Source organism: Cibotium barometz, chromosome 42 (genome assembly GCF_041138505.1).
Source record: "Cibotium barometz isolate CiBa-2024 chromosome 42, ASM4113850v1, whole genome shotgun sequence".
NCBI lineage: Eukaryota > Viridiplantae > Streptophyta > Polypodiopsida > Cyatheales > Cibotiaceae > Cibotium > Cibotium barometz.
Genome location: NC_141087.1, coordinates 5,790,432 through 5,817,985, shown reverse-complemented (window position 1 = coordinate 5,817,985; position 27,554 = coordinate 5,790,432). Strand labels below are relative to the sequence as shown.

Below are 27,554 nucleotides of genomic sequence, written 5' to 3'. Positions count from 1 at the left end.
AAGAGAGTTAAGTCACAATCGTGATACTTCTCATTGGTAGGCTACTGTTCATGTTCTCAGATAGATGCACGACACCTTGACACATGGGATTTCATATGGCTCTAGTCTTGATTTGGTTGGATATTCAAATTCTGACTGGGCAAGTGATCCAGATACCTGGAGGTGTACTATGGGCTACTGTTACTTACTAGGTACCAGACTCATTTCTTGGCAAACAAAGAAGCAACCTACAGTTGCCGGTTCTTCAACAAAAGTAGAGTATCGTACTTACTTTGAGTTCTTCAACAAAAGTAGAGTATCGTACTTACTTTGAAACAGTCAAAGAGCTTATGTGGGTTCATCATCTGCTTGATCATCTTCATGTCCCTCCTCCGATGCCTACCGTTGTCTACTCCGACAGTCAAAGTGCCATGGCTCTTGCACGGAACCCAATCTTCCACTCGAAGTCCAAGCACATTGTTGTTCATTATCATATGGTTCGTGACTACTTGGCACTCAATACCTTAACACTTGAGTATTGTCCTACCAGTGAATGTGTGGCGGACATCTTCACCAAGGCGCTTTCTAGACCAACTTTGGATCACTTACTTCCACGCGCCGGTATCGGTCCTCTTCAGTGGAGCTAAAGAGGAGGCGTTGGAGGGGTCATCTCCATTGTTCTGGGTGCTTCCCCGCTGTTTCTACTCCCCTAGCCAAGGAAATCTTCGCATATTTTTATGGATTTTTCCCACATTTTTTGGCACCTTTTTCTGGAATGTTCCATTCTATGCTCTAGTCGGTCTGCTTTATGCTGGCCGATTGGGCTCTCTAGGTGCTATATGAGCATGGACTTTGCCCTCAGTTCTATCATCTCATTTTCCGCATATTCTGGGATCTTGGTTGCACCTAAAGAGTGCCTCATGCTGCCTACTCCAGCTTTGTAACCACCTTTTTGGTGCATATCATCTTCCTTTAGTTCCTCTGCATCCTGTATTTGTTAACTTTAGTTCTCTTTCATTGTTTGGCACTTTGTCATGAAGGAGAAACCAGCTACTTGGGGGGGGGGGGGGGGCGGGGATGCCCTGCTGAGCGAGCTGATGAAAGGGGGCAGGCGGAGAGAGAGAGGGGGCGGTGGAAGGGCAGGGCACGTGTTTGAGGCGGAGGCTGGGGAGCGCAAGTCAAAGGGAAAGATGGCACACCGCGAGAAGAGGCAGCAGCGAAGGGGGCGCAGGCAACGTAGAGATTCACAGGGGGGGGCGCTCCAGCTCAAGAACGACTCGCCGCTAAGAATTCATGCTGAACTTTTAGCCTTTTACTCCTCATACGGTTGTTCCAAATGGTGAAAGAACGGAGGATTGGATTTTCCATAGGGCAGATCTTGGACCTTATCCTAGATTCTCTTTCCCTCAGGTTTCAGCTGCTTTGATCTATAGGTTGATTCTTCATGCGCCTAGGTTTGTCAATGGAGTTAGTAAGATTTGGCTCCTCACTAAGGCAACTCAGTGGTGGAAATAAAATCTAAAGAAAATTCGGCATAGTAAATTGCCACTCAAATGTCGATTGGTGGGAGTGCTCCCAGTTGGAGAACTTCTTGAAAAAAGACACATAGCTGCACCAAAATGCCCTTCTTGCCCTTGCATAAAGGAAACAGTGATGCATCTTCTTTGGTCTTTCTTGTCTACAAACCAAAAGTTTCCTTTGCCAAATTTCACATTTTCTTTGACTCAGATTTCCAGGGTATTCCTTCTCCAGATTTTTTTGGCTCTTTGGCAGGTGGCCTTCTATATTGGATCATGCACAGCCCTTTCTAATCTGGACTAGATATTGGGCATTATGGCATGCGAGAAATCAGCTGGTTTTCATTCCGTAAGGATTGAACGCTATCCCTACTTTCATCAATCCTTGCATTAGTCTTTGTTTAATTCCATCCACCTGGATCAAATTGATGATGGCCAGTTGGCTTTGTTTTTTCAATGGTTTTAGCTTTTGTGATTGCTCTTTAAGAAGTTTGCCTCTTCTTTGAGGACTTCTTTCTTTGTACAGTGAAGCAATAGAGCATAGTCTTTTACAAAAAAAAAAGTGTGTGCAGCTGTTGCTCCAAACCCGAACCCCAACAGCCATCCCTGCCAGCAACATTGTGGATGGCTGATGAAACTGTAACACCCTTGGAAATGACAATATGCACCAGGATAGAGGCAGGTATTGAATATGATCATCGTATTCATTCTATTGTGGATGACGTTATGTCACGAGTAAAGAGAAATTGTGTCACTTACAATTCCTTAAGGAAGGACAAACAGAACCACAGGATAAAGGAAGTACCTCTGTACCAGCTATTGCAGCCTCCAATTCTTGCTGCAATTCTTGTATATCCTGCACGCAACAAGTCCCATATCCTCAGACTAATCTCACTCCTTTAATCTACAGATTCAAAACTGACAAGGTTCATAAACCTTAAGGATGTGTTGACCCATGGTACGGCAAGGATCAGCATTCTCATAGACCTAACATAAGCCTTAAGGAAAGGTGCATTGACTCATGGGCCAGCATCCCTATAGAGAAAACTAAAACTGTCTTGTAAATTCCATACCTCAGTTGGCCAACCATCTACCACAAAAACATCTAGCGAGTAGCCATCGACTGTTGAGAATACATGAGCTTCTCGGATGTTCAATCCGACATCCGCAAGCAAGGAAGATAACTGCATATGCAACTCCAATAATTACCACGAAGCACAAGAACTCAGGGCAATAGTGCATACAAAGGTACCAGGTAAAATTATTCTTTAAAATGTGAAGAGTCGAGCTCTTATACGCAATTTGGCATTACCTGACTGAGAAGCTTTGGTTTGTCCAATGTTGAAAAAGTCACTTCATGCATGGGCATGTGAGGAAACCTTGAACACCACCCCCCACCACCACCACCACCAAAAAAAAACATGATATTGCAGGTATATTTGCAAAACCTCAGGAGGAATATGATCCAGTAACAGTGCAACTCTTACTTGGATAAAGAATGACTGTCACCACTGCTGTCTTTATCATCATCAACTGCTGAGGGCTTAGTCAGCTCTAGAGCCAGCGCTTCCAAATTGGCAGAGGACCCAAATGAAGGAGGAGGGTGTACACTAAACACAGCAAGATTGAAAGCAGAGTCACCTAGCCCAATAAAACACTAATAACAAGGATTGAAACAGAAAATACTTGAAAATAGAAAGCGTAAGCAAACTTAAAATAACAAGCTAATCATAAACATACTTTGGCCGAAAACTGCCTAGAGCACCCAAAATGTCTTCCTGCTTTGGTGAAGGATTCGTCAAAACAGCTGTTTCTGTGTTCTCCAGCCCAACAGGGAGAACCTATCTTCACAGAAACCCATAGATTCAGGTCAGGCAAACATGTGTAGAAACCATAAGTACATAACAAGACTGAGAATATGTTCAGCATCTTAGCTATTGGGATTTGCTTCTTTACAGAAGGGATTTGCTTCAGGTCAGGCAAACATGTGTAGAAACCATAAGTACATAACAAGACTGAGAATATGTTCAGCATCTTAGCTATTTTTGCCGCTACAATATCTGCAATCTTGTACACAGTGACTTTTGAAATCTCATAACTTTTCAAATACTCCGCAAAACCACAAGCTTGTTGATGTCACCCGAGCTTCTCTTTAAGCTCCTACTCCAGTGATTTCATTCTACTTTGAGTGTCCATAAGAGGTTACTCTTCAAGGCACTCAGAGAACTGCTCGGACCTTCATTCGCCATAACTTCCAGGTTTGTCCAATCCTCATGCTAGTCCTTGGAGAATGTCATAAGGTATTTCCAAGAGTATTTTCTGAAAATCGGGAAATAAGGCAATTGTATTTGCAATGGTCAAGGAATCTTGCCAAGATTTAATCGGCTTATAGCCCTTGTACATCTGGACACGCTCACAAATTTTGGTGGCTTTTCTGGGTTTAGTGCTCCATGTTCAAGACACGTATTCTGCTATTGTAACAAATGGCATCTACCAAACTCAAGTATGCAGTCAATTATCCCAATTGACAGATTAAGAGCAGATTACAGAAATCAACGAAAAACTGTAAATCAGCAGAGGGCTTCTCCATGCATTCTCCACTTTACAATATCTAGCTTGACCATTTGGTTCATATCTTCGTGAAAGTATTTTCCTTGATGTACCTTTTGCTTGTCTAATCCAACTACTACTGGAGTTCTGGGCTGATACCGCACATCATAAACGGACTAAATCATGTGGTTGAATGCTTTGTATTGTTATAGGCACACTCTAATATGGGTATACTCTTTCAAATTAGTTTGCCTCTTATTAAGAGATGCACTAAACATTATCTCAATGGTTTAATTGACCCTTTCGTTTTGACCATCAGTATGTGGATACTCGGGAAGTGACTGTCAAACTTATTATCTTGGTCACTAACAATGCCGGTTGGTAGTCCATAAAGTCAAAATAGACAATGCACAAATAGACGAGCTAACTCGAAATTTTTCACAACTTTTTCTAATTTGAATCAAATGAGCCATTTTTATCAATCAATCGACTACCTCCCATATAGAGTCGTATCCTCTCTGCATCTTCCATAGTCTTGTAATAAGAACCATGGAAAATCTCCCATCTACTACTTGGGATCTCCAACGGATTCACAAACCACCTACCTTATGACGTTCTACCTTCGTCATTTAACATTTTCGGCACTTTAACACAATCTTGAACATTCTTACTCATATCTAAGAAAAAAAAGTTCTCTCTTCATAATAGCACATGCCTTCTATATTCCAAGTTGTTCCTTGATGGACTCTACTACCCTTGATGGACCCTAGGAATTCATTACGAAATTGAGAAAAGTCAATTTATTTACTATTTCCAATCGGCCAAAAGAGTTGACTATCAAATTGAAATTCCCTTTCCGCAATTTGAAATCGAACTCTTGGAACATCTAAGACCAAAAAGCCTTTCTGTCACAAAGCATGGTTGATTATCCATTCATCATCAGTTAGCTTTAAATTTGGTACCATATAAATAAGGACACTACTTACTTAAAGCGTGGATCTTAGAACAAAGCTCCTTCTTATGTACCGAAAAATTTAAATATGAGTGATCCAACTTTTTGCAAACTGGTCTTTCTTTTCATAAAAGAACCACTCCCATAGCATTATCACGTGCATCAGTTTCGACCACAAAGTAATTATTTGGGTCTTCCGCTTCAGCTCAAAGTCTGAAAGGCTATTCAAAAGCTTTGCTTTTGGGGTTCTTTCCAAGTGAAGGCATTTCCTTTCCCTTTGAGCTAATATGTAATCAGAACAGCTATATTAGATATTGAATGTGCTCTTAAGATATACTAAAGATCATGATACAATATAAAAAGACAACCACAAAATTTCCCAAATAAAGTCTCAAGACACTATTCATCAGTGTTATAAATGTAATTGGTACGTTGGTCAAACCAAAAGACATAACACTGAACTTGAAATGTCATGTATGAGTTCTAAAAGCCTTTTTTGATACCTCCCAAAACCTAATGCGCTCTTGGCCTCTTTGATCAGCTAAAGGAGCTGCATATTTTTCAAAGATAGATATTCAATTTGGATATCAAGTATGCATAAATTGGAGACAAAGAGATCTATTTAAAGAGTGATAGTCCATCCGTACACACATAGAATCATTCCTCTTCTTCACCAGTTAAATTGGCAAAGTCAAATATTCAGCCAATTGCCTCCCAACTTCTCTTGTTCTACTTTGCTAAGCTTGTATAGATTCTCAATGTGAGGACTACCACACAATGGATCAATACAATGATCTACTTTCCTACTAGGTGGTAATCCATCCGGAAAATCTTTTTAAAAAATATCTTTATACTTAATAGATTGACTCTAAAAATTCTACCAAATAATTTTCATCTTTCTCTAAAGAATAGAGAGAAAAAACATCACTATAAATAAGGTCAGAGAGAATTATCTTTATATCCTTGGCGCCCATCAAATGTTGTAGCTCCATAGAACCATGGTTGTTTCTCGTATTGATACAAACCTATTCGTATTGTACGGTTCGTACGGTACGGTACGGTACGGTACCGTACGATATCATACGGTATGATTTTTTTTTTTAAAAATTCCCCCTCCCCCCCACCTTGAAAAAAAAAACCAAATGCTCAAAAATTTAGAAATCCTACTCAACGAAGATCCCAAATGCCCGCAATACTTCGCAACTTTCGTGTCCACTCAGATTCCATATGGGATTGCTGAGAGACCTAAAAAAATCTGGCAAGATAGACTTGTAGTGTACACTTGATTGGTTCTTGCTACATCACTTGGAGATCCTTGGTATAGGTAGGCTAGATAGTCATATCCTCAAGTTACGTACGAGAGAGAAGATTTGGACACGGCCATTTTAATTTACAGGAGTCCCTAAACCTATCACCCTAGATGCACTGCCCGTATTTGTGCAAGGACAGTCCCTTAGTCATAAACGCTACACTGGGAGACCTTTGGTACCGCATTACCCATGCAGGCTCTTTTTTGGAGACAATTGGGAGATCCAACTTGGAGAGACACATCTCCATGTTCTGGTTCCTCAAGCACTGTAGACACCTCCCCTCCCAACCTTTCCTTGCATTCAAGCTTGAAACTCCATAGTTTGTAAGTGTTATAAAAAAAAACCGTATTTTATCGTACGGTATCCCAAAATTTCATATTATACCAAAAATTCTCATACAATACGTATTTTCATACCGTAACAACTATGCATAGAACATATAAGAGGTGAAGTGGATACATCATGTTCACTTTGAAGCTGGATTGTTCTTCCTTCAAACTCAAAAGCAACTGAGATATTTAAAAAATTTCTTTGCAAGGTTTAGCTCAATCCATAAAGTCATTCCTTGACTAGGACAACATCTATCCTTTCGAGGTTTATAGTTTAAAAGTCTAAACCTTCTTATATCCTTGAACTTCCACTTCGACACCATTAATCATGGTATACCACACCACTATCACCATTTCGTCCCTTCACTAGTCTTGACCAATGTTTCACACACTAGGTGGAACCTAGGTGTGAACGGGGATTTTCCACAGAAGAAAGATACAGCATTTTACTAGCATGGTTTGGCTTGAAAGATGGCCACACACCATGAACAGCATGGGATTTTATTCATCAAAGTGACTAATAACATTAACTTGGAGCACAAGCCAAGAAAAGCTGAAAAGTTGATATTTTTGGGCAAGCTCAGCTATTTTGCACTAAAAGGGAAAAGTGCTGCAAATATAGCTAGTCGACTCTATTTTAGACGGGATTGGGGCTGTTTTTGGAGAGGCGCATCACTTTGGAGCCCTCTCTCTCTCTCCTTTGCTGGCTGACTTGCTCCCTACCTCCTACAGGGCTGGTCGACTCCTTCCAAGACAGCCACAGAGCTGCTCGACTCCTTCTAGGACAGCCCGAGAGCTGGTCGACTTCTTCCAGGGCAGCTAGATGGCTGGTCGCTTTCTCCCAGAGCCTAACAGTGCTGGTCGACTTGTTTTTGGGCTGATTTATGGATCCTTTATGGAGCTGTTATTGGGCTGATTTGAGAGCTCTTCCGGGATTGTCTATGGCTCTGTTTTCGGGCTGATTTGACACGAAACTCGAGGCTGTTTTGGCCTCCGTACTAGGCTGTTTTATGGACAGTGTAAGGGCTGATTATGGGACTGTTTTGAGACAGTTTATCAGATGGCTTTTGGAGCTATGTTTGTATCTTGGCTCTAGATTGAGATCTAGGCAAGATTTGTGTTGATGCTTTGTAGGAAAATCCGGTGTTGTATGCACCCGCACCTTGGTATCTTGTAAAAGCTTCTGTGTGAATAAAGAAGTTCCTACGGGGGCCGGCCATTCCGGCTCAGTGCGTTGTATTTATATTGTATATTGTTCTTCCGCTGTGTCTTCATGCTCTGTGTTTGGTACCTAAAGTGTTGGTCTATTGTTATTTTTCGTACGGGGTTCCCTACTTGTGACAGTGGTATCTGAGCATAGGCTTTCTCAGAAGCAAGAGGCTTCCTTCCAACAATGAGAAAGAGAAAAGTGGGGCCTATACTGACCAACAGCTTTGCTATTGAGCTTATGAAGCAGTCATGAGCATGTCCAGTAGACAGCTTGGTCTTAGGATTTATGGATTCACAGATTTTATCCTTGGAATATGGAGTTGGTTTTATGTGCCCGTGTTCAGCACTTTTTCCATATGGATTATTGTTGATTATAAATCAAGCTTATGAGCAAGCTATATGGAGCTATATCTCACGATATCTTATACATATGCTGAGGAGATATTTCTTTTGGCTTCATGACGAACCTAGCGAGAAAAGCTAAGTTTACTTTGAGTTTTGCAAAGTTGCTACTTTTTGCAAATTTTATAAGTGTTTTTGGACACTTAACCTTTGTATGCCTGTACAAGGAGAACTGTGTGTTGTTTGTTTGCCTTGAACTGTTTTAGGTAAACATTATGGTTGAAAAGCCTGGTTTGTATGGTTTTTCTTACGGATATGTCCAAGGACTATGGACCTGATAGCTCTCACAACTTCGTTAATGTTAAACCTGTGCAGAAGCTAGGAGTGAAGACAAAACCAAGTGATGACATGTATCGTGTGAACATGGTGGCAGGACATGGATAGATATGAGACAGGTGTGTGTCTTAATTACCAATATCTATCTAGAGTTATACAGAGTACCTAGATTTATTTTTTTTTTTGAATCTAGATAGGGTCGATGTTATACAAAGTAAGGAATGGTTTTATAGCCATGACGTGCAAGGCTCATATTTTTTCCTTTGTAATGGAAGATGCTTCAGTCTGTTTAAAGGGTGATTTTGCGGTCCCACCCTCCATTTTGTGGACTCGGCAGGACTTCGTAATATACTGTAATATTTTGTTATGAAGTGTTTCATTGCGTTTGTACCTTTTCATCTATTGCTAATTGTGGTTTACAACGGTTAAGTTAAATGTTGGGGGACAATGGTTTAGAAAGCATCCATGCGGGGTTTTGTAGTTGTGGTCTTCTAGCTAGGATGGTGTGAGTACACTGTACAAGATGAGCCAGTTGGGGGAGGGCGAGATTGACTGAAGGGTCGTAACATGATGCCTACTTAGACTTGACCTATTTCTGCATGCAAAGTAAGACTACATACAAGAACTATGCAGAGAACCCTAACACACATGCGCAAAGCTGATTGCAGATGCAAATACGCAAACCCTAATTTCATTGCATGCACAAATCCTACCTAGGATTGAGCTAGACACTCTAATAACAATGTCACATGAGTGACACAATGGAAGACTCAAACATAGATTAACACTGAGCACATGAGAGATTAATGCTAATCAAAACTAAGCAAGACACATTAGAGAAGGAGAGATGGACCTAATCTACTATATAATGCCAAAACATGCTATATTTACAATGATGAACTTGAATCTTGACTTAGATCCTACTTATGCATACCTACTACTGATGCATACAAAGTTTATTACAAAGATGACTTCTATATTCCATGTCTTGGGCATCTGTTGGGCTCCAAAACTGCCCCATACTTTGCCTAGGAAGCATGTCCACGTGGCACTCGCATGGGTGATGCACGTGACACTCTCTCTCACACACAAAATACACATGCATGATTTCCTACGTACACAGACATTCCATACCGTGACAGTTTTCCAAAAATAGAAAGTATACTATAGAGCCTTTAAAGCTAAAACCTTCCTGTTTTTCAACATGTTAAACAAAAACAAAGAGCCTAAAACTTACATGGACTGCCCTAACATGAAAAACTGGGCTGTTTTCGTGAGTTTGAGCCAGTTCCAGCAATCGCTTGTGTGTCAAAACGTCTTCAGCTCTCTCAACATTGACATCCAAAGCATACCTGTGAAGTGTCAATTAAAGAATGTTTATTGATTTGAGGCTGATCAAAAGCTCATAAATGCAAAAAAGCATACAAAAAAACTAGGGGTAGTCTCAAGCCATAAATCACAAAACCATATCATCAACCATATACATTCAACTTTAAATGCATCTCTCTCTCTCTCTCTCTCTCTCTCTCTCTCTCTAGGGACATGACTGTAAGGAGGCTTGGAGGCTTTTCCAAGATCCTCGCTGTAACTTCCGGGGTGCCCTGGGGCTTCGCAAAACACTTGACCATTAATGCAATTAAACACTAAAATCGGCCACAGCCTTAACACATATCCATCATCACTTTGCATAAAATATAAAAGCTAGACAAAACATCCACAAATGCTGAAAGTGGAGCTTGCACATGTGACGCAGCATAGAGGCGGGAATGGGCTAATATACCATATATATCACCATGAACAAGTCGGGCAGCACCATGGGCGACCAAAACAAGTTAGGGCAGCACCAATAGAGCTGGTACAACAGCTACAGAATCTGAAACAGTAGGTACAGCCTTCCACTCAACCAGTACAACATGTACAATGGCTGGTACAGCAAGTACAATGGCTAGTACAACCGGTACAATGGTTGGTACAACAAGTACAATGGCTGGTACAACCAGTACAATAAGTACAATGGCTGGTACAACCAGTACAGTGACAGGTACAACATGTACAACAAGTACAAGGGTTGGTACAGTAAGAACAATGGCTGGTACAACTGGTATAGTGATTGGTACAATAGGTACAGCAAGTACAATGACTGGTACAGCAAGTGCAACGAGTACAAGGACTGGTACAACAAGTACAATGGTTAGAAATCATAATAAAATGATTAAATACCCTTGCCTTCAGTATTTCTTCGCGATGGAAGCCTCCAAAACAGTCCCAACACCCGTTATTCTTCATGGGCAGCCTTCAAGAGAGAGAGAAAGAGAGTAGCCATCATTAGGGCAACCTGTAATGGTGCTAGAGGCTAGTGTGCAGCAAGAGAGCCTCCTTCAAAGGAAGAGAGAGGGCTCCAATTTATAGATTTGGGCCTCCCATGAGCTAAAATGGCAAGAGAAAGCTATAATGACAAGTGTGAAGCCACTTGTCTCACTTTGATCCACTTTCTTGCCACGTGTCCCAATCTAAGAGATGGGTTCTCCCATAATCTTTATCTCTTTGGCAACTCTTAGTATCTGCTCAATTCTAGACGTAATGACACGAATAAAATTTCCATCGGAGTCAGGCCAAAAATAGCAACTCTCCCGAGTGTGATCCTATGTATTCTATGATAATCCCCCATTCCCAAAGCTTGTTCTTTCCAAATATTTGGACGTCCTAGAGTCCAGCAGACCCCTCTCATACTGGGAAATGTCTAGGCTAGTGACACTCGCCAACAGACCCCGATTACTTCGCCGAATACCTGGCACAGGCACACTTACGTCACCTCCGTTTATCAGGTCCCTAATCAGCCACCCATACCCCACCTACCAGGAGCTCGCCCCTCATAGTCATCCCTTTTCGGTCTGAGCATTGTGAGAGATGCCATTGATAGGTTGCAAAATGGAAAGGCATAGGATCATGATGGTCTGGTAGCTGAGCACTTTTCCCACGCCAAGGACATTTTGGCACTAATACTAGTCCATGTGTTCACATGGCTCTTTGTGAGGGCTTTCCACACAGCTGGTCATGTAACACTATTGTACCTATCCTGAAGGCAAGAGATACTATGGATCCAAATAACTATAGAACTATCATGATTGGTCACATAGTGGCCAAGCTTTAAGGATCTATTTTGGAACATGAGCTGACTAGATGGGTGAAGACACAGCAACTTACAACACTAGGGTAGGCAAGATTCAGGAAAGGGCATTCCACATTAGATCATATTTTCACATTGAGGGCCATTATTGAGAGGAGAGCTCACAGGAAGAGGATCTATTGCTGCTTTGTAGATTTCCACAAGGCATTTGATACAGTCCCACGAGCCTAGCTGATCTATTGCTACTTTGTAGATTTACACAAGACATTTGATACAGCCCAGCTGATGAGGAGACTACAGGACTTAGGAGTCCCAGTGGAGATGTCATGGATGATTCTCTCCCTATATGAGTCAATGATGGGCCGAGCACGTGCCCCAAGGGGAGACTTAGACATCATATGTCACCATTTGGCCACCCAATTGGTGCACCCGTGCTTTCTTATCATGTATGTACATTGGACTAGTGTCCATGGCAATTGTTAATGCAAGGGATTGATGCCACTCATGTGATACTGTGGACTTGGCTTTCCGTTGGGACTTGTGCCTCCGTGTACATGCCCGAAAATGCTTGGTGGATTGGTGTTCCATTGGGTCTAGTACCTCGTCTTCTTGCCTGGAGCACGTCTATTTTGGTATAGTCTCATGAACGGGGATTGTCCATACCAATGCTGCATTGCATAGCATCTTTATGTGCTTGCTTGCAATTGAAATTGCATGCTGTTTTCATGCTTGCTTGACCGATGTGTAGTTCCGGGTAAGGGACGCCGCCCGCAAACCGTGCGTGTGAAACTGTCTGCTGACATGGTTATGTGGCATGTGACAAGTGGTAAGTATTGGTCATAAACCTAGCCTTAGGAGTTAGCACTAATTTATAAGTGAGTGTGTACACACTTCATTAAGTTTTGGGCGACCAAAACTCACTTATAAATTATAACTAGCCCGGTGTTCACACACACTTATATCCCGATGTGGACATAACCCAATGTCCACCGCCCAGACCTTATCCCCTTTGTACAAAGGGAGTAACCAGCCATGTGTCCACTCTAGCTTGCTCCACAAAGCACCTGTCTGCCACCTACACTGGACAACTCACCACCTCACTCCTCCTCTCTCTAGAGATTGGCGCCTCCTTCATGAGGACTGTTGGGCTGCATTTTCTGCACTTTCTCCTTCCCAACTCCATTTCCAAGCTTGCTAAGATGTTTCTCAAGCTTCCAAGAGTGTTTCTGGATGCTAATCACTCTCCTAAACACTCCCAATGACTAAAATTCAGTAAAACGGCTCTCTTTATTGCTGTAATTTCTCGTCTTTTTGTTGAAAACCCTAATTTCAGCCCTCCTTTCTCAAGTTGAACCATAGGGGAAGCTTTCCCAAGGTTCCCTTCATCCTCTTGAAGACTTTTGTCGCGAAGAAATGCGACAAATTGAAGATCTCATCACTCCAAGGACTTCCATCGGGAAGACTTCCGTTGTCATCGACAATTGGTAAGCTTTTATGCTTAAATATGGAAGCAAGTTGCAGGAGGGAGGAACCAGATTACAAGATCACATACCCTGTGTAGTGTTCTCTTGTCCTACGTGCTCTCTTGCAAATTGTTGATACCATGTGTTGGTGGAACAATAGAGAGAGATGGTAGGGAACATGGGCACTTGAGAGGGTAGTGTGGATTGCAAGTCTACATCAACAAACACTTGTTTGCAATACTGTATTCATATGCATTGGTATGGAAATCTGATCAGAAATGCCCATGACACTATGTGCTTGATTCTCCCAAGATCAATATACTTTATTTGAGAGAGGGGTCGGCTGTTCCGGCTCATTGTGTGTCTCTTGTCAATTCAGCAAATTACTTCTTGTATTTGAGCAAGTGTCCATCAAATCTTAGTGTATTTAAGTGTATTGATTAGCATTGTGTTCCCAAGTTACATCATACACACCACGATTGGAGTAAAGCAAGGCTGCCCATTGTCCCATACCCGCTTTGGACTCTACAAGATGAGGTGTCAGATTGGCTGGACAGACAAGGAGGGCAGGAAGCACCACTAGCAGGAGTTCTAATACCATCCTCTTGTATGCAAATGATATAGTCCTCATCTCAGATTCACCGGAAGGGCTACAGAGACATTTGGATGCTTTGCAGGCCTTCTATGAGGTAGAGAACCTTACTGTGAACCTTGGCAAGACCAAGGTTATGATCTTTAACACCACACCACATTGGATTGGCAAGTCTGCCCTACAGTTTACATACAAAGGAGTGACAGTTGAGTATGTCACTTCATATGTATACTTGGGAATCACTTTTACCAGTCCAGTATTCTCTCTAAGGAGGACAGCAGAGACTAGATTGACACGAGGGTATGCAGCCTTGGGATCATTAGAGAAGAAGTGTGCTCATGTACAGTTCCAAGAACCTAGAACAAAGCTATGGCTGTTTGACACATTAGTCACTCCTACACTATTATATGGGGCTGCCATTTGGGGGCCAAGCTTATATCACAACAGAAGGAAGAAGAAAAAAGAACCCAATGACATAGAAATAGAGGGTGAGGAGGAGCTTACAGAAACAGAAATGGAGGGTGAGGAGGAGCCCACGTGCCTAGAGACTGAGGATGTATATGATGGATGGGGACATATGGAGAGACATCTTGTGATGATGATCTCAGGGATGATCAGGAGAAAGCTATCTGTGCCACATGAGATATATGATGGATGGGGACATATGGAGAAACATATTGAGATGATCTCACGAATGATCAGGGGCAAGCTATCTGTGCCACATGAGATTGTACGGGCTGAGATGGGAGGCCACCAATGGTAATAGAGGCCCTGTTCGAGACATTGACATTCCTACACAGATTATGCGACCTCCCTCTACACAAATACCCTCACTTAGCTTATGTGTCCTCTAGACAGCTAGCCCAGGATGGGGATACAAAGTGTTGGTATGCACAAGTGGTTACATGGTTTGGACTACATGGCATGCAAGCGGATGCTTTGCCACTATTTCAATACAGTATAGAGGCCCCCCACCTATGACCTCAGCCATACACAGCGGAACTCGGTGATCGGCAGGATATCATTAGGCTTGAGACTCAGAGGACTTGGAGGTCACCCACAAAACCACTCACGATGAAGATGAGCTTCTACCATGAACGCATGCTTCACTTGACAGAGGATGGCTTCATCACACGGCTCAGATACATGCATACACACCTATCTTTTGGAGTGAGGTGTGTGATTGGCCACATCCGTACATCCTCCCATCAACTGCAGATAGAGACAACCAAATATGGACCAGTGAGGATTGCACCAATAGATCGGATATGTGAGCTGTGTCACATAGAGGTTGAGACAGAGGAGCATTACATATGTAGGTTTTCGGTATACTACGAGATCAAGGGTCATGGACTGCCATGATCAGAGATGCCCAGGACTCTTCCTCTTGGAGCTCTGCATCTGCAAACACAGACTCTCCCTACTACACCACAGGCCAGCAACAACGAGGGGACCGAGGCAAAGGGCAATTACAGACTTCTTCCGGGCAAAGACTTTTAGAGCAATCTCCCCTCCATCTGGATCCCATGCACAGACCTGTACAGCAGCCCCCACCCTATCACCCGAAACCCAAGCGGCAACAGTTCGAGCCCGATCAAGAGGAGTGCCATTAGGCAAAGCCACTGAGCTTTGCAGAGCACGACGCCCTCGCGACGCCCTCGCCCGCGACTCCGATACTTCAGGCAGTTCACGAACATCATCTCCCACCATAGGAGGACCTTCTCTCACCAGCTCAGTCCCACCACCTTGAGCACCATGCAGCAACTCCCGATGAGGGATATATTAGGATCAGGGTAGAGAGCTATACGCTCTTAGTTCTAGTACCAGCTTTAGCTTCATATTTTTAGTTCCTAGAATTTCCATTTTTTTATGTGACTTAGACATTGTATCACATGGACTTGATGTAATTATTTTGGTCTCATAAGTCACTTTGTCATTTTGAAGACGTTAATATATCTATCTCTCTCTCTCTCTCTCATGTGTGCACTGAGGGTATGGGTGCAGGACACCTTGTTGGGGTAACAGATGGCTCAAAACATCCCCCTCTCTTTCCCCTATTATATTTCAAAAGAAACGTTTACAAAGCACTATCGGCACTTGATGATTTCTCACCCAAATAGCATGAGAGGGATATCTCTTAAAAGATAAACATTCATCTTTATCCCATACCACATTTTCATTGGTGATGAGTTTAAAAGGCTCGAACGCGCCCCAAATGCACTAGCACACAAGGCCTTAAACAAGCGTCATCACATAGCCTCCAAGCGCACCTACTTCTCTCTAAGGAGCTCAACCATCGCCAAAAATAGTCCCAAATTAGCTAGAACAGCAGTAAACCACCCAAAAAAACCACACACATGTGCCAAACAGCCACATCCCCCCTAAACCCCCTGTGCAGACCTCTCTATACAGCCTGTCCGATACACACATCCGTACAATGTCCATACAATCGTTCAGATTTTTGTATAGCGTTCGTACTATCGCATCAAATGGTCGTGCGGTCCTTGTGTACCTGAAAATCTCTTCACAGCTTTCTAATGTGAAGGCATGAGCTGCGCATGAACTTGCTCAACAGGGAAACACCATAAGATGTCACCATTTGGTCACCCAATTGGTCCACCCGTGCTTTCTTATCATGTATGTACATTGGACTGGTGTCCATGGCAGTTGTATATGCCGGGGATTGATGCCACTCATGTGTTACTGTGGACTTGGCTTTTCGTTGGGACTTGTGCCTCCGTGTACATGCCCGGAAATGCTTGGTGGATTGGTGTTCCATTGGGTTTGGTACCTCGTGTACTTGCTTGGAGCACGTCTATTTTGGTATAGTCTCATGAACGGGGATTGTCCATACCAATGCTCCATTGCATAGCATCTTTATGTGCTTGCTTGCAATTGAAATTGCATGTTGTTTTCATGCTTTCTTGACCAATGTGTAGTTCCGGGTAAGGGGACGCCCGCCCGCGAACCGTGCGTGTGAAACTGTCTGCTGACATGGTTATGTGGCATATGATAGGTGGTAAGTATTGGTCATAAACCTAGCCTTAGGAGTTAGCACTAATTTATAAGCGAGTGTGTATACACTTCATTAAGTTTTGGGCAACCAAAACTCACTTATAAATTATGACCAGCTCGGTGTTCACACACACTGACGTCCCGAGGTAGACATAACCCAATGTCCACCGCCCAGACCTTATGCCCTTTGTACAAAGGGAGTAACCAGCCATGTGTCCACTCTAGCTTGCTCCACAAAGCACCGACTTCCACTGTCATCGACTCTACTTGCAATCGGTAAGCTTTAGTGCTTAAATATGGAAGCAAGTTGCAGGAGGGAGGAACCGGATTACAAGATCACATACCCTGTGTAGTGTTCTCTTGTCCTACGTGCTCTCTTGCAGATTGTTGCTACCATGTGTTGGTGGAACAATAGAGAGCAGATGGTAGGGAACATGGGCACTTGAGAGGGTAGTGTGGATTGCAAGTCTATAACGACAACCACTTGTTTACAATATTGTATTCATATGCATTGGTATGGAAATCTGGTCAGAAATGCCCATGACACTATGTACTTGATTCTCCCAAGATCAATATACTTTATTTGAGGGAGAGGTCGGCCGTTCCAGCTCATTGTGTCTCTCTTGTCAATTCAGCAACTTTACTTCTTGTATTTGAGCAAGTGTCCATCAAATCTTAGTGTATTTCAGTGTATTGATTAGCATTGTGTTCAACCAAGTTACATAAGATATATCCAGTATGGTGTTGCATAGATCAATCCAGCATCCGATAGCCTGACTATAAAAGGTGGCATCCACACAATCCCCTGCATTAGAGCTGCTAATTCTTGACGCCTATCTCAACAGGAGTTGCAATCGGCTTGCAGTTTTCCACACAAAACCACTTCAAAATCCCATTGACATACTAGTTTCAGAATAGCAATGCCATCATCTTTCTATACAAATTCTGTGCCCAAATAATAATCTTCTAAAGCCTTTCAGCTGCCAATGCTTGACTAGCTTGGAGCTGCTAGGTAATCTGCAACATTTCTTGTTTGTGGGTATTCATCAACTTCTCCATCTTCAAGATTTGGCATGGATGGTATCATGCAGGGCCCGTACTTTCTCTGCATTGGCTTTGTTTATTTTTTCCTTTCTGTTTGAAGTTGGAGCACTTTGTGATTAGCATCCTTGAGAGCTGTCGATATTGATGTCAACTTCTTTTGTAATTCCTCTTCCTTGGCTTGGAATGTAATGTGGACCTCTTGAAGCTGTTGAGCATGGATGCTGGCTTGTTCCTTATTGTGTGCAACTACTCTTTGAATCTGTTCTTTGGCTTTCTCCATTTGTGCCTTTAGGTTTGTATTTTCTTTAATTCTTTGTACCAATGTCTGACTAAGAACGAGATTATTGCTTTCGAGTGTTTGACACCTTACTTCTTGCTCTTCGGTAGCCTTTAAGCTTTTTAAGATCACATCTTGATGGGTTGCTTCTGAAGCTATTAAGTGCTACTGGAGCATTTGAACTTGATTTGTGGCATCTTGGACCTGTTTCCATAGTGTTGCATTTCTATCTTGAATCGTGTGTGTAGATGGCAGCGCCACACCCACTACTCTTGTTCCCAAATAGAGGCACTGGCTGCAGCCGCTCCTTCCAATTCAGAGTGTGGTAGCTAGAATAGACTATCCAAGCCCTCTAAAGTCTCGTTAAAGAACTTCTCATAATCTAGATTATGTAAGACTTTTCTGGAATTCTTTCTGCATTATCCATCCGTTATCGTTTGCTAGGGCTGGTTGCTTCCTCACTTCTCTTTCTCTTGGGTGCATCCAATCTTTATTCGGGGACTTCTACTTGTATTGAGGTTGCCTCTTCATGGCTTTGGTGCCCTTGCAACTTCTCTTGTTCTCTGGTTTTCTCTGTACCCAACTCAGCGGATGTATAAGATTTTCATCTCAAAAGCTGCCCCCAAATCAGCCTTAATGGCTGAAACTTTCTCTTCAATGTTCCCTCTCAAAATCATGTCATCAAAATAAAGCAAAATTGTCACAAACTCCTAATTTATCGGATCATTTGGCTTATATATATACCTAGATGAATCCAGGAACATGCCCGAACTCACCTTTTAGGAATGTGCATGTTATATACTCATGGTAGTCAACCCACAAGACTATAACTATCAACTCCATTATGCATAGTATGGACTAGATACTATGACATCCCCACTAACGTCATCAATGCCCAATAGTGGGTGTAGAACTATGTGTCAAGATATGCATGCTCTCACACATGCACTCCACACACACACACACACACACACACAGAAGAGCATATATTCACACAAAGCCCTTCGTACTGAGTTTTTGTCAAACCTCCGGAGATGCAGGGCAAACTCAAGCCATAATGAAGCCAAGCACTAAGGGAAGTAGCAAATAGAAAGAATTAGTACAACAAATAAGTAGTTGATAGGGCAAATGCACCGCTAAAGATAGAAAGAATAAGCAAAATAAAATCTTGTAGGCATGTGTCTAGACTCTGGACGGGCCCATGATGGATATCTAGAACATGGCGAGATTACAAAGGGATCTCTAGCGTGGCCCATAGAAATTGCCTTTGGACTTTCCAAGCAGGACCTCTGGGATTGCACGCTCTCGCCATGTACATAGCATGTACTCTATGGCACAGTAAGATTTGAGGACTCTGGCCATGTACACACAGTGTACTCCATGGCATACAAGAGATCAAATGGGTGACTATCCAAGTTTCCATGTGCATAATGCATTCATATGCATGTTTGACACTTAATTTTATTTTTGTGATCTTGGTTTTATTGCCTGGAGAATGCTTGATTTTGTATGTGATAGTCAATAGGGCCGGGATGCTTGGGCTCCCCTGTGGACGTGCGTGTGCACACCTGTCTGGGCCTAAAAGATTGGTCTTATGTGTTTTGCAGGTGGTAAGTACACCCTTGACATAATTTATACCATTATGGTTCATCTATGCCAACATTTGTGCATGAAGGTTATTAAAGAAGCCCATGATAAGGCTTTCAGGCATGTATAAGTGTGAGCACCCCGGGGTATGCAAAAGGCCAAGGAGATCTCATGTATGGACACTCTTTCCACAAGTGTGGATCTCATAAGAGAAGAAAAGCAAAATGATAAAACTTATTAAAGCTTTCGACAAAAGAATGGGAAAAGCAATATTTAAAGACCATCTGGGGCCTATTATGCACACATATCAAGGAAGCGACTCTCTCTCTCTCCTTTCTATCACAAGGTTGTACGGAGCTGTACATAGTTATACGAACAGACTATAAGGACTTGTACCGGCAGACTGTACAGACAGTTCAGAAACCCTAAAAAAGTGCACAAACCCTCGAACTGCCTCAAAAACCCTAAAAATTGCTTTTTTTATTGCCCTAAAATCAGCGGAACAGCCGGAATATCGAATTTGTGATCAGTTGAATCCTAGAAAACCCTAGAGAGATTATGTGTAGCAAGCAACTTCTTCTCAAGAGCTCTTTGTCATACACCAATAATTCTTTTCAGCATTATTCAATTTGCGGCTATAATAAGCCACTGACCTACCATCTTGTTGTAAAACAGCTCCAATAGTTTTCTTGCCTTCGTGCTCTCAAAAATGCACAAGCTTACATGAACTCTCCTCCTCCAAAATAAAGGGAATCACCTCCTTTTATAGGTGAATTCCTTTCTAAAAAGCTTTCTTAGTTCAAAATAGAAAAAGATTACACATGTTAGGTTGCATGGGAAACTTTTTCACATGTTTTAGTTTGCATGGGAAACTTTTACACATGTTTAGTTTTGCATGGGAAACTTTTCTTTGCCAACAACTAGAAAGAGTTAGTTCTCTTTTCCTCTTTGGAAAATAGAAAGAGATGCTTATAACTCAAGTTCTAAAACGAATTTGCATTTGCAACTGAAGAGACAGTTGCTGAGATGGCTTGGGCGAGTCGCCACGTCACCTCAAAAAGAAAATAAAATAAAAAATTAATTTAAAAAAATAAAAATTGCCTGGGGGTTTTTGAGCACTTTGATTCCGATTCCAGCCTCTGTTTTTCCTAAAGATGAAGGGAAAGGCCTCAAAATCGACCTCCAACTTAAAAGGTACATATCTTGTAAAACTATCAAAATTGAAAGTAGTTTAAGTAAGAAACATACTTAACCTCCTGCAAAATACAAGTCGCTAGATCAGCAACCAATATTATGCACAAGTTCAATGCTTTAAGATGAATGCCTAAATGTTCAAGCATTTTCAAAATCAGCATCTAATGCAAGATCTTCAATTAGCTTATTGTGCATGTGACTAAGGTGAGTACCATCCGTTCCATACACTTGTATCCATCTATACGCTCTCCCATAATGGTAAGAGTGCATAGTCCATCATGCTTATGAAGCATGTCCAATCATACTTCCTCACTTCGGGATGGAAGCATGTCCATTCATGCATGCAATATTATGCTTTCCCATTTCGGAATAGAAGCATGTCCAATCATGGTTCCTTAGGAAAGAACACATGTCCAATCATGAAGTTTGCCATGCTAGGTCAGACAACATGTCCAAGTTTTATTAACTTCAAAATTCTTGATACAAAATTCCCTGTAAGCTGATTAGGGTTTTGGATTGGGGATTTCTCACAAATATAGGCGGGTGACAGTGTCCGTTATTGGCAAGGCTCTAGAGGCATTCCAGGCAATGAAGAAAGTTGTCTCTGAGTCATGAGTTCTGAAGTTGGCATCATGGGACGATCCTTTTGAGGTAATTATCGATGCCAGTAACTAGCTTCTTCTCTACCAAGTGTAGAGAACCATTTTTCAAGAGAGAAGGCTATCATGTGAAGACAGAGGTGCTACACAAGAAGAGGCTTTGAAGAGTTGAAGAAGAGCTTGCTGATTTTCTTCATCAAGGGACTTCACTCTTGTGAGCATCCTTGCCACAAGAGAACCGGTTGTGTGACCCATTGGTAGGCCATTGGGGTGGCACACAGACGGGTGAGTTTCTCCAACACATGTGTGTGTGTGGTAGGCCACCACATACAAACCAGGAGATTCCAAAGGCTTTGTTTTCTATCGTGTTTGATGGCGGTACCATGCTGATTCAAATCAGCCCATACACTTGTTAAATTCTGGAGGAATAATTCATATTCTTGTGAAGGGGCCTGGCCATTCCAGGTCTATGATGTGTCGTCTCTCTCTCTCTCTCTCTCTTTCATTTATTCTTCCATCTATTTGGCTCAAGTATTGTTGGCTGAAAATTCACAAGTTTTACTTCAATTTTCAGCCATGGTTAAAAGTGGATTAATGTGATTTAGCAGTGATAAGCTTGTTACGCAACCTCAGCGAGTTTCAGACACCTTTTGACGACGTGTCTTCGCGCCATTGAGCAAGTCAGTGAGAGGTGTTGCAAGGTCAGAAAACTTGTCCATGTGTACTATAGACCTGACAAAGACCCACAAATGAGCGGATTTCCTGGGCTGTAGTGGGAACATCCCAATTAAGAATGGCTTGTACCTTTTCAAGGTCAAGGCTAATACCTGATGAACTGATGATGTATCCCAAGTAATGGATTTCCTGTACTCCAAACTCACTCTTCTTGGCATTGATAATAAACAACTCATTGTCCTGCAAGAGTTGTAAAACCTGTGCCACATCTCGGTCATGCTTCTCTGGAGTCCCTGAGAAGATAAGAATGTCATCTAAGAAGATGAAGACGCATTTGCCAATGAGATCCCGAAAAACCCGAGACGTCATTTTGATGAACATCGCTGGTGCGTTGGTGAGGCCATAGGGCATCACCACAAATTCGTAGTGGCCACACTCAGTCCTAAAGGCGGTTTTTGGAATGTCAGCCTCGAAGATCCGAACCTCATGGTAGCAACTCTTAAGATCTATCTTAGAGAAAAATTTTGCACCATTGAGTCATTCTAGGATGTACTCTATTCTGGGCATGAGAAATCTATTCTTAATTGTTAGCTTATTGAGCGCCCTATAATCCACACATAAGCGTGCAGACTTATCCCTCTTTTGGACAAACAAAATGAGAGCGGCAAAAGGTAAGGAAGACAGTCGGATAAATCCGGACCGGAGTAGCTGGGCTAACTACTGCTCCAGCTTACTCTCCAATGCCTTAGAAAGGCGGTAGGGGAACTTGCTTGGAGGTTCTGAACCGGTGGGAGATTGGGTGGTCTGAACCAAGAACCAACTCTAAGGTGAGGAAGACGATCGGATAAATCTAGACCAGAGTAGCTGGGCTAACTCCTACTCCAACTCGCTCTCCAATGCCTTAGAAAGGCAATAGGGAAACTTTCTTGGAGGTTTTGAATCAGGAACTAACTCTATCTCAGGTCTACTACGTGGGAGATTGGGTGGGAGGTCGTATCGCAGCATAATGTTGCTGTATTGAGACAAAAGATCAGCCATCCGCTTCTCCCCTGCGGGTGCTATATGAAATGTATTAGACTGAGAGCAGACATATAGTAACGCACAGTCTGCTGCTCATGAAAACCTTCAACAATAGTGAAAGTGTCCGGCCTCCAATCAGGAATGGGTGCATACTGTCTAAACCACTAGATCTCAAGGATCATGTCGCACCCCAAAAGAGGGGAGAGAATAAAATCCCGCTAGAATGTGGCCCTCTGAACCTGAAACTCAAATTGTTGAGCTTTATGAGGAACGTGTGTGTAGACCAGGGGTAAACCCATCCACATCTAGATGATAAGGAACCAAGGTACAGCTCATCTTGGTGGCCAACTACGGAGAGATGGCATCCTCAAAACTGCCCATATGAAAGAGGACAATGAACTGTTGTCCCTTCGCAGTGCCATAGGCACAGATGAGAGCCTTTGTCTTTCCCTCGGCCTCACCCTCCTGCTTATCATCAAATACCACTGGTGGCATTGAATTCAAAGAGGGCAAAAGCTGAATGGCATTCGAGGCTAATGACAAAGGTGTGGATGAGGATGCTATAGTTGCTACTGTGGAAGTGGATGCCTTAGTAGACTTTTTAGCTTGAAACTTAGTGCAATCTTTCTTCCCGTGTCCGACAATGTGACAGAAGAAACAACGGTTCTCTGTCTTGTACCGTGTCTGTTCATCCGACTGGAGATAACCTCCAGTGATGCCCTCCTTAGCTTAAGCTCATGAGTCTTCTTGGGCGTAGAATCTTTTCTATTGCCCGATTGACCCGGATAATTTTTATATTGGTCCTTTTGGTCTTTGTTGTTATGAGCCCCCTTACCCTAGGTACATGACTGCTATTGGGGCTTTGGGGAAGACTGTACCTGCTTGGGCTTACCTCCGTTCAACATCAACTCCTGATTCTGAGCGAGGGTCAGTGCCCGTGCGTCAGTCTAAGGCTCAAAATTCCTCACTGGGTACCTAATGGTAGTGTCTAAACCTCGAATGAACTGCTTGAGCTTATCTTCTTCCAATATGCCCAACTCTTGGGCCATTGTAATGACCTTGTTAGAATAGGTCAAAACAAGGGAACCACCCTGAGTGAGTTTGTAAAAATCGTCCTCAAGATTGGTCATGTACTGTGGTGAAAGAAAACGGGCTTTGAGGTCAGCCACGAAGGTGGTCCAATGAAAACAGAATTGGCCTATGATCTATGTGAAGTTGTGACCAATGCTGCCACCAAGTAACAGCTTTCCCAGTGAGTTGGGATGTTGCTACATGGACTTTGTCTTGTGGATCTGTCATTTTAGCTATAGGAAAATGTGCTTTAAATTGATGAATAAATTGAGTAACAGCAACATGATCACACTTACCATCATACTTACTAAAATTTGGAGAGGTTCGTATGACGGTGGTGGTAGGGGCGGTGGAGAACGAGGAATTCAGAGCCTGCTGAGGGAGGGCCGCCAGAATCTACGCCATTGTTTGCTGATGCTGGATTTACACAACCTCCCAATCGAGTCTTTGCTAGAACTCTCAGTCGGTTTTTTCTCGAGGGCACTGGTCTTCCTCATATTTGCGTGTGGCTTCCTTGTCCCTTTGTTCCTCCGCACATCTCAATTCTTTCTCTTCTTCTGCTTTTCTTTTTGCTTCTTCATCTTTTCTTCTTTGTTCTTCGTGTCAATCTTCGTATTTTCTTCTTTGTTCCTCCATAGTGAGAAGGACCTGTGCCAGATCTGAGATATCTTCTTTGGGCTTCTCTTTTTCGGTGGCAAGCTGCATCTTCAAAGAATTTATTTGCTCCATCATTATGCTTAGGAGCTCTTCTGTGCTTGGCAGAAGCGTTCTTTCTGTTTGGAAGCTTTGTGCTTCCATCACTTCTTGTTGGCTTTCTTCTTGATATGATTTCTCTCCTGACATGGTGGAGGCCTGGGTGTTTTTCCCGGACCATAGTTTTACCATCCACCGGATGCTCTCACTTCTTTAAGTAGCCAAGTTGGGTCACCACCCTAATGCTTTGATACCAATGTTACATGCGCTGAGCTTGATTCTGATAACGCACAATAGGGCCTTCTTTATACCTTTATGTGGTGAGAATCTTTAGCATCCAATTTAGAGAGTAGAGAGAGAAGAGAATGAAAATGAAGATGATGACACAATATTGGGTCCCAAATACCCATTGAAGGGACCCCCCTACAAGCAAGAGTACTTGCTTACATTATCCTTTGGAGAATGTTATACAATGCTCGAGTCAACAAGCGATATGAATGCCCAACACAAGGACAAGGAAGACCGTATGTCGGCTACGTATTCACCAAATCCGAGGCTTTGCTGAAAACTCTTCAGGCCACTGATGCAAGTCCAAATAGCTGTAGGATTGCACATATGTTGGCTGAATGTGAAGAGGAGCTTCCTTAGTTGCCTGGAGTGTCTAGATGTTGATCTGCTTCTGCACTTTTCTTGAATACCTGAATGTTTTGTGTGGGACTGAGGCACATGTATTTATATGGCCTCAGTATGCTGGTCAGCTGCCTGAGTTGACTTTAAAATCTCTCTCTCTCTCTCTCTCTCTCTCTCTCTCTCTCACGCGCGCGCGCACAAAACAAAATACTTTCCTTAAACAAAGGCCCATGAGGCACAACATCGTCTAACACAGTCCCTCCAACAGGTTCTTCAGTATATCTTAAGCCAACTGAAATGGAAGGTTACAAATTGGCTTGGATCGTGAGGCAAAGGCAGACTATTTTTTTAATATGAAGTTTTCTTCATTCTGCAGCAATAATTAGAGATATACAACAAACAAACACTTCTTACTGCTTTGATGGACTAGATTGAATAGAATTGCTTTTTAAATAAAATGAGTGGACACAAAAGTGGCCATGAAAGCATCATTGCACGTAAGAGTGGCTAAGAAATATGTTAGCATGGCTAAGAAAACCATGATTGGGTGTAATGTTTTGCAAACTATACCTAGCAGGTAGGCGCTGAAAATGGGCATGGATGCCTTCGGTGAAACCCAGGCGATCGACATCCTCATTGCCGGAATCTCGGAGGCGCTTGAGAACCTCATTACAGGCCTCTGCTTTCTTCCGTTGCCACTGCTTGCTGGGAGAGACGGGTCTTGCCCCCCCGCCCGCCTTGGAGGCGGTGTCAGCATCCTCCATAAGCACCTCCGTCTGCATTCACCGCGTCTCAGAGCAGAAACCCTTAATCCTGCGGCTTTCTGCAAGCTCGCATCTAGGGGCACGGCCAGCAAAGAGAACTGGGGGCAAACTCACTGATACTGTTCCTTCAACCGCCTTAGCTCCAAGATTGCTGACTATGGCGCGAAAACCCTACTTTCTCTGCTGCTACTGTCGCTAACCTTTCTGCAGAATCTACTTCTCGTGTGCTAACAAAATCGTTCTGAAGATAAATCCACTGATGCCGTTCCTCGAATTACCATAGCTTGGAGCTTGGCCCTCTCCTGGCTATGGCGTCAAAGCCCTTGTAGCTACTTTGGTTCGCTAAACTGGTAGGGTTCCCGTTCAAAGGGTTTGTGATGCTTTCCAAAGAGCTGCAGAGGTTAGCGACTATGCATTGGTTCTGCAAGACCGATACTATTAAACTGCGTTAGGGTTTGGGATGTGGTGCAGCTATGGAGGTTTCTTCTGTCGCTCTTGTGTCTTTGACCGTGCAGGGGGCGGCAGAATTGGGTGAAAGGAATGACTGGGGGCTGGATTCGTTGAGGAGCGGGCAAGGCATGCAGGGTGAAGGGGAGAGGGTGGGTTTGATTTGCGCCAACTTGACAACTTCCTCCCACATAGGCTGCCAACCCTTTACCTTCACTAGTAAAAATCTCTTCTTCTTTTTTCACTCAGCTCTTCAGGTCCCCAAAGGCCCCCCTCCCAAGAAAAAGAAACCCCACCTTGTCCCACGTCCCAAACCCACCTCTCCCTGTCTTGTACCCTCTTCAAGTTAATGCTCATTGAGTCACTTTCCCTTCATAGATTGAGTCCCACCCAAAGTCCCTTTCACAAGGGGACCAACGAGACGGCGCTCATCTGGAGCAAGGGCAACACACTTTGTGACTCATCTGGAGAGAAATTGGCCATAATAGCTCAATATGGGGGGCGACCGTGGGTTCTCCCTTGTGAAGCCACCTTTATACATTCCATGCAAATCGTACTATGGCAAAAGCACCCATAGGATTACATAGGAGTGTCAAACATCAGTTCCTCCTTTTACATGTTTTACAGAGGAAGAGTTGAACGCATCACTTCTTGAGTTACCAATTGATACATGGAGTGTTGTTGGACAACACTCCTTGACCCACCAACTTGGAAGCTGAATACAAAGTGTCCTCATGAATGTAGGAGAATGAAGCTAGCCCATGATGTTATGTGATGAGCACCAATCGTGTAAGAGTGTTGTTGGACAACACTCCTTGACCCACCAACTTGG

At 43.0% G+C, this 27,554-nt stretch overlaps 1 protein-coding gene across 3 annotated transcripts in view; it reads right to left on the bottom strand.

Annotated features, from left to right (window-relative positions):
• The window catches only part of LOC147614107 (serine/threonine-protein kinase STY46-like), a 35,104-nt gene extending 8,154 nt beyond the window's left edge, over window positions 1–26,950 (bottom strand). For all 3 annotated transcript variants that reach the window (XR_015263068.1, XR_015263067.1, XM_086780642.1), the window contains exons 1-7: window positions 26,082–26,950; window positions 9,762–9,876; window positions 3,237–3,337; window positions 2,984–3,106; window positions 2,809–2,875; window positions 2,570–2,680; window positions 2,302–2,352 (exon numbers count right to left, since the gene is read on the bottom strand). Coding sequence is in view for 1 of the 3 variants with exons in the window: in XM_086780642.1 (XP_086636768.1) it covers window positions 2,302–2,352; window positions 2,570–2,680; window positions 2,809–2,875; window positions 2,984–3,106; window positions 3,237–3,337; window positions 9,762–9,876; window positions 26,082–26,293 (780 nt within the window). In the remaining 2 variants the exon portion in view is untranslated. The remainder of the gene's footprint in view (window positions 1–2,301; window positions 2,353–2,569; window positions 2,681–2,808; window positions 2,876–2,983; window positions 3,107–3,236; window positions 3,338–9,761; window positions 9,877–26,081) is intronic.
• Between the last annotated feature and the right edge of the window lie 604 nt (window positions 26,951–27,554).